This window comes from Mchenga conophoros, linkage group LG9 (genome assembly GCF_057382185.1).
Source record: "Mchenga conophoros isolate Kocher_MC1m ecotype Shallow Benthic linkage group LG9, M_conophoros_male_GT1.1, whole genome shotgun sequence".
Lineage (NCBI taxonomy): Eukaryota > Metazoa > Chordata > Actinopteri > Cichliformes > Cichlidae > Mchenga > Mchenga conophoros.
The window spans coordinates 30,918,523-30,925,861 of NC_140534.1; the positions used below are offsets into that span (position 1 = coordinate 30,918,523).

At 37.9% G+C, this 7,339-nt stretch overlaps 1 protein-coding gene across 1 annotated transcript; it reads right to left on the reverse strand.

The window, feature by feature from the left end:
* Positions 1-1,525: 1,525 nt before the first annotated feature.
* On the reverse strand, positions 1,526-2,620 carry LOC146567556 (uncharacterized). The gene is made up of 3 exons (XM_085285981.1): positions 2,499-2,620; positions 2,325-2,408; positions 1,526-1,929 (listed from the first exon to the last, which is right to left on the reverse strand). Exons 1-3 carry the CDS (start codon positions 2,538-2,540, stop codon positions 1,675-1,677), a joined length of 381 nt encoding a protein of 126 aa, XP_085142107.1. The 5' UTR covers positions 2,541-2,620; the 3' UTR covers positions 1,526-1,674.
* Between the last annotated feature and the right edge of the window lie 4,719 nt (positions 2,621-7,339).

A 7,339-nucleotide genomic window follows, 5' to 3' on the forward strand; every position in this document is an offset into this window, starting at 1 on the left:
GTCGGGTCCGCGCTCTGTGTTTACGTTTGTATGCAGAATCCGTAAACCTGCTCGCAGTTACTGTTTTAGCTGCATGGTGTTTGACGACATGTTGTGAGGTTTAACCTGAGATGCTGGCGTTTCAGGCATAATAACGTTAATTTACAAATCAACACAGGATTGTAATGAATCAATATCACTTTATTCAATTTAGCATGGATTGTAATCAGAAAAGCGATAATCAAAACCCACCCTAATCAAGAACTTGCAAAGTAAAAACATGATCAATGTAAGGTAGCCCTTTTGTTATTTACATTTAAAAAGAGGATTAGTGTTACTGTGCGCTGGCTGAGTCTGTTTCTTTTCTTAGAAATAGTTTCTCCTGCCCTGGAGAAAATCCACTTGCATGGAACAGAAGAGGCTGTGGAGTGCAGGAACTACACTGCAAGCTGGTAGATATGCAGGTATTCCTGGGTCCTGCAGACTATCACCTAAAAACAATAAACAAAATGATTTTCTAAACTGTAGCAATGTAATGTACGTATAGTGTCAAATACATTTTTGTAGTCTTCATTAGCTTTAATTCACATGGAAGTGTTCCTAAAGTCATATGCTGTAATGATATTTACATTATGAAAACATGATTTTGGACATTTCAAGTTTTTCACTTCGGCAGATAAAATGAATTGAGCAAAATCAACTCAAAATATTTCCACACGCCAGAACGTCCTCTCTTCCTCGCTGGCTCCATATCTGTCAGTGGAATGATCACCTCGTCGCTATCTGTCACCATCAACACACTCCACGAATCCCGTGGATGATTCACTTCCTTATATCCGTTTGAATCAGGTACCGAAGCAGTTACGTGCGTAATGAAGCTTCGGACGTCACTGGTCACGTGACTTTTGCCAAACGAAGCAAGCCTCGACACAGTGCTTCTGAACCAGTGTGTTGTTTTTTTCGACACACGCTCCGGAGCGTCAGCTTCAAGCGGGCCATCACTACCACCCTGCGTCATCTGTGTGTTTCCCTGCCATCACCATCTTGTACCGTCGTCCACCTTGCTTCATGTTTGAGTTCCGGTTTGTATTCAGTAGTTTAGTTGTCTCCAGTCTAGTTTAGTTCGTGCTCCATTTGCTGTTTGTCTATATTTATTTCGTGTCCAATAAACCACCTTCACTCCTCCACTACTGCCTGCAATTGGATCCTCATTTATTATTTTTATACGGCTCATCTCACTCGCCGTGACATAAAAATGGAGAAAATAAAATTCAGACTCAGAGGAAATGTTAATAAGTTCTCACAGATGTGGCAGCCTTTTATTATTTACTTCAGTTCATTGAAAACACTTCCAACAGACTAAACTTTAGTACCATGGGGTTTTCTTTTGTTCTGGTTCTGGGGGGAGTGTTTTTTTGTTTGTTTGTTTTTGTTTGTTCTTTTTTTCTTAGCTTTTTCTTTTGTATTGTTCTGTGTGTGTTTTTCCCACTTTTTCCTTCATTTCTATTTTATTTTATTTATTTATTTATTTAACTTTAATGGCCTAATCTGTATTGAGATATATCTTTGTGTCTGTGGTACCCTCTTTATTGGGCCTGATATGTCAACTTACATGTAAAAACTCTATAAATAAAGAGGGGGAGGGGCTGAGAAAGTTCAGTTTTGAATGGGTGTAAATATTTTATTTACAGTTTCTCATACAAAAGGCATATAGTATTCTTCATGTACATTCATACCAGCAGCAGGGTTAAATTCATGCTGGCCGTTGTCTGGTGGCATCGACCAGCCAAATGTCTGGGGCGAGTTGGGGAAGGTCCACTGAGGTCCAGGAGCAAAACTGTCCACAGCATGATGATAGGGGCCCTGATGGTTTCCACCATTTGGGATTGGGTTTACCTCCTGGTGCTCGGTGTACTGCTGCCTGAATGGGGGCTGTCCCTCTCCCTGACACTGAAACACAGACAGGTGGACTGTCAGTAAAATAAGAATACTTCAAGAATACTTCAATCAATTCCCCGGATAATGACAGAATCAGAAACAGTGCTTTTTAATAATAGGAGATACTCTAATAGGAGATGTCTCTCTCCCTGAAACTGAAGGGGACAAGGGGACTGTCAGTAAAACGAGAATAGTTGTTTTAAATTATTGGCATTACACTTTTTTAAATACAGTCAATTCCCCAGATAATGACAGAATCATCATCATCATCGTTTATTTGTATAGCACTTTAAGAACACACCAGGCAGACCAAAGTGCTGAACAACACAGATCAAAACAACAACCAAATTAAAAATACCATAAAATCAAATCATAAACAATTCTGTTCAATAATAGGAGATACTTACATGAAGTGGGACGCCCTGATTCACATGCTGAGGATGTGACCTCCTCCTAAACTTACTCCGTCTGTTTTGAAACCAAGTTTTTACCTAAAGACGGAAGAAAACAGAAAACATTTAATCAGTACAATGGACCCAAAATTCAATTTCTTAGATTCTAACAAGTTGAAAAACACTCACCTGTCTGTAGGTCAGACCTGTCATCTCTGCCAACTGTTTCATCTCCCTTGGCTCATAGTAACGTTTCAAATTAAAGTGATGGACAAGAATATTCAACTGCCTCTCCGTGAACACCACCCGGGCCTTTCCTTTAGGTTTCTCTGGAGCAGTGCTGGGAGGGTGCAGAGTGGCAGTGATGTTGCCATCCTGGCTTCTTGGGAGAGCAAAATCTTGTTTCTGCTCTGAGACTGAACTGGAAACAGCCTCAGAGGTATCAGCGGTTTTTTTGCTCATCTCCATTTTTAGAGCAGTCTCTGCCCATGTAGAGAGTTCTTCCAAGGATAGACTCCCTTCAGGGCCGCTGCCTGAACTCCACGAGTCTGTGAGGGTAAAGAGACAAGAGGACAAGTAAGCACAAGTCTATATGGTCCACATGGGTCAGTTGCTGATATGTTTTGGCACGACTGACTTTCTAACAGAAAAAATTAACAAAGGTTAAATTGATGAGTCTTAAATCCCAAAAGGTCTCAGACTGAAGAAGTCACAAAACATTTCTCCCATTGAAAACATTACATCCAGGTGAACTGAATCAACCTTCAGGGATTTACTTACCTGATGACTGAGCATCAACACAATGAATCTTAAACACAAAAGTTTCCCACAAAGTAGAAAAAAATAAGTCGGATATTTGTAGATTCTTTAAAACCAAAAAGAATTTAAAGTGGACTCTGTTCAGCTGTGGAGGGAGAAATGGTGACTTCTGCCATCAGGACTTACAACACAGAGTAAAAGAGTATTTTTACAAGTTTTCTTAGAGGTTTGCCAACTCTGTTCATATTAGCTCACCAGTCAACAATGCTGAGTACATACCTGGAGAAAAGTGCATCCCATAATCTTCCATGAAATCCCAGTGATTAAAAGAGGAAAACTGGAGAAAGTATCTCTGATGAAAGAGCTCCAAACCAAGCAGGAAGGTGACTTAAGAGCAATTCTCCTGGGCTTTTAAGGAGGTTTGTGGGTGTGGGCAGGAATGTGGGGGGGGGGGGGGGGGGGGGGGGGGGTTGAGCTTCTTCTTCGCTTTACAACCAGTCAGGTTGTTTCTACCAACTGGCATCATTTACATTTCTTTAAAATGCTGTTTCTCAGGTCTGAAAAAAAAAGTACAGTTAGAAAGCTGCCGTGCAAAATGAGCTTTACCAAATCTTTCCACCTCACACTTTATAAAATATGAAACACTTAATGCCTAAAATTAGCGGCTAAAATTAGCAGCTAATTACTGAAATGAACTCACTGCATGTTTGCATCAATTAACGCAGTATTAGATCACCCAAAGAACTTTCCACTCACATAGAACATTTTTGCAAAAACATCTTCACGTTATTTGACCTGCAGCCGTTCAGTTACACCTCTGTGTAAACCCCCACAGCAGCTTTTTGAGGCAAAAATGGTTTTTGTACTCATGCAAACCATTCACAAATGTGGCACAGAATATCACAATGACCGCTGACCACTCATTTTGTCTTTATTAACTTTAATAATTGAGTCTGAAAGTGGCAAGTGAAATTAAGTCAATTTATCAAGGTCTGCATAGTTAATCATGTGTTTAAAACGAAACAAGGTGGTCTATATAATGTGAAGAATTTATTTAATAAAACAAACAAATAAATCTAATGAGTTTAGATTGTTCTGCTTTCATGTCAACTAGATCTGTGTTAGATGATTTTGATTTAACTTCCTGCTCTGGTTGTTTCAGACAAGAAACCAGTTTGATCTTTTGCACCAATGATTAATTTACTTTCTATTATCAGGAGATTTGTGCAAATAGTTTATAATTTCAAATGTATCAGAGCAAATACAGCTGCTCTTTAAATATATTTTAAACAAAATGTGTATTATTAGTATTGAAACCTGATATTTATTAAATGTTTTAAAATAAGCCAAATTGTACCAATATTACATACAAATAATGACTTACACCTCTAATTTAGATCTTTGTAATCATGTGGAGAACATTACTGAGTTTATAAGATAGCAAAAGGTAGTTTCCCCCTTCTTTGAAAAGCACCTCTAAATGTGTGAAAAGTGAAATTAAAACACCCACATAAGCCAAGGTCAACAAAAGCAAGGCTAACGATCCACATCAACGCATCTGGCCTCCTCTGGCTCATTCAGAATTCGAGACGAATTCGAGACGCACCCAGTTCACCCAGTGACCACTAAACATACGCTAATGTGTCTTTTAGAGTTCCTGTATCACACCCTGCTACCTCTGATTAATTATCAAGTCAATGCAGACAGATGGCACCAGGGCCATGAGAGATAAATGAGGGTAAAGGTGTTTGTGTTAACATGTCTTGATTTGAAGTAACTGCAAAGACACAGAAGTCATATTGTTTGCAGATGATACAAAGTTATTGTGGAAGTAACTTGGAACAACTTCTGAATGAACTAGAAAATCAATTTAGGACTTGGTTTTTCTATAATGATTTAACACTGAATCTGAGCAAAACAAATCTCATACTATTTGGGAGTCAAGCAAATTATATCATTAAATAAATAACATAGAATTAGGATAATAAACCAAACCCACTTTTTAGCCTTTTTATTAAATACTCTTACATTTAAAGGCTTGACTGACCTCAGAACTCTACACATAATTTATAAAGCAACAAACAAATCTTTGACCCACAACATTTAGGACTTGATCAGGGCTTGTGTGGAACCTTCTTTAAATCTCAGTGATTCACCGAGATAGAAAACAATTTGAAAGAGTGAGTGGTGAATCAAAGAGAAGAAATTAAATAAACTTAATGCAAACTGCACAAAAGAATGTAAAACTCAGCGATACATCCAGTGAGCAGCACTTCTCTGAGCGAAACGAGCTTCTTGATGTCAGAGGTCAAAGGAGAAAGACCAGATGACTTCATGCTGATATATCAGCATGAAGTCATCTGGTCTTTCTCCTTTATGGTCTTTCTCCTTTATGAGTGGTTATTTTTAGTCTCTGAATTTTTATTTTTAATTTTTTAATTTTTTTTTAGTTATTTTTAGTTATTTTTAGTCTTTTCTATGGTCTTTCTCCTTTATCTGGTCTTTCTCCTTTATGAGTGGTTATTTTTAGTTATTTTTAGTCTTTTCTATGGTCTTTCTCCTTTATCTGGTCTTTCTCCTTTATGAGTGGTTATTTTTAGTCTCTGAATTTTTATTTTTAATTTTTTAATTTTTTTTTAGTTATTTTTAGTTATTTTTAGTCTTTTCTATGGTCTTTCTCCTTTATCTGGTCTTTCTCCTTTATGAGTGGTTATTTTTAGTCTCTGCTGCCTTCCTATAGGAAGGCAGCAGAGACTAAAAATAACCACCCATTTAAAGCAAACTATACAGAAGACCATCTCTGAGAACACAACATGTCAGAATTTGAAGCACATGGGCTAGAAGCAGCAGAAGACCACACTGGCTACAACAGCTGTCAGCTAAGAACAGCAAACTGAGGAAACAGACTCACAAATATTAGACAATAAGAGATTGGAGAAATGTTTCCTGGTCTGATGAGTCTCCATTTCTGCTGTGACATTCTGGGTCAGAGGTTAAACACAAGATTTCATGACTTTCACTTTTTAACATCCTCAAATATTGTAAATTATGATGTTAGAGTCTCAATGAAAGCAAAACAAAAATGCAGACAGTATTTAATCATAGCAAAGTCATCACTTGTTGGAAGAAAATGGATGGCACTGACTGCAACATTTACAATATATATAAAAAGTTGACTTTATCAGTCTCCTACTCGAGCCTTTATCTGCCCCACCAACTCTGGGGAAAAGAAGGGAAAAAAGATTTACATTACATGTTAATGTTTTTCTTATTGTTTTATTTTAACTGAGATTCACTGAGTCTTATCAAAACAGCCTCTGTTTTATATTTAAATGGAAAGAAGATAAAATCTACAAGAAATAAAACAGTTAAACAGGATAAAACATGTGTGTAGCTTCCATGTTGAAAAACTGCAGATGAGTTTTAAGTCTTTTAAATCTTTGTGAAAAGCACCAGCATGTGGTTTGGCAAGACCAAGATTGAATAATAATAATGGATTACATTTATAATGTGCTTTTCAGGACCCCTCAAAGCGCTTTACAATACCACTATTCATTCACTACAGTTGTAGCCATGGCTGCCATATCGCGCCATCGGCCCCTCTGTCCATCACCAGTAGGCGGTAGGTGAAGTGTGTTGCCCTAGGACACAACAACCGAGACTGTCCGAGCCGGCAACCTTCCGATTACAAGACGAACACCCAACTCTTGAGCCACGATCACTCACGATGGAAAAAATCTTCATCTGAAGCTTTGCTGAACATAAGGATTTCTCTCCGGTCATCACGATTCGGCCTTTATCCTGATCAAGTTCTAAATGTTTTGGCCAAAGATTTGTTTGTTGCTTTATAAATTATGTGTAGAGTTCTGAGGTCAACAAAGTCTTTAAATTTAAGAGTATTTAATAAAAAGGCTAAAAAGTAAGTAGATTTTAATTTTGAGATTGGACTCTCACTTTTATAAAACTTGTGTGTACTGCCAAGCACTGTTTTAATATATAAATATATTAAAACAGTGCTTGGCAGTACACACAAGTTTTATAAAAGTGAGAGACATCTGAAGAGAGTTCTTAGGGGACACACTCGTCACAAAAGCGTACTCTGACCTGCAAGTCTTGGTTAAATTCATTGACAACCAGTTGCAGTACTCTGGTAGCTTCACGCGTACTGATGGATATATGCTAAATGCAGAGAACATTGACTACGCGTGAGGAAAGAGGATGTGCACTTGGTGTTGACTGAGCTGGATCCCTGAGGGGTGGCATTGAGGCAC

What these genes read in the sequence shown, in the direction of transcription:
- LOC146567556 (XM_085285981.1), bottom strand. Translation starts at nt 2,540, where the DNA reads ATGAAACAGTTGGCAGAGATGACAGGTCTGACCTACAGACAG. An exon ending in CAGGTCTGACCTACAGACAG is followed by an intron (nt 2,409 to 2,498) that starts GTGAGTGTTTTT and finishes TTCCGTCTTTAG; the next exon opens with GTAAAAACTTGGTTTCAAAA. An exon ending in ATCAGGGCGTCCCACTTCAT is followed by an intron (nt 1,930 to 2,324) that starts GTAAGTATCTCC and finishes TCTGTGTTTCAG; the next exon opens with TGTCAGGGAGAGGGACAGCC.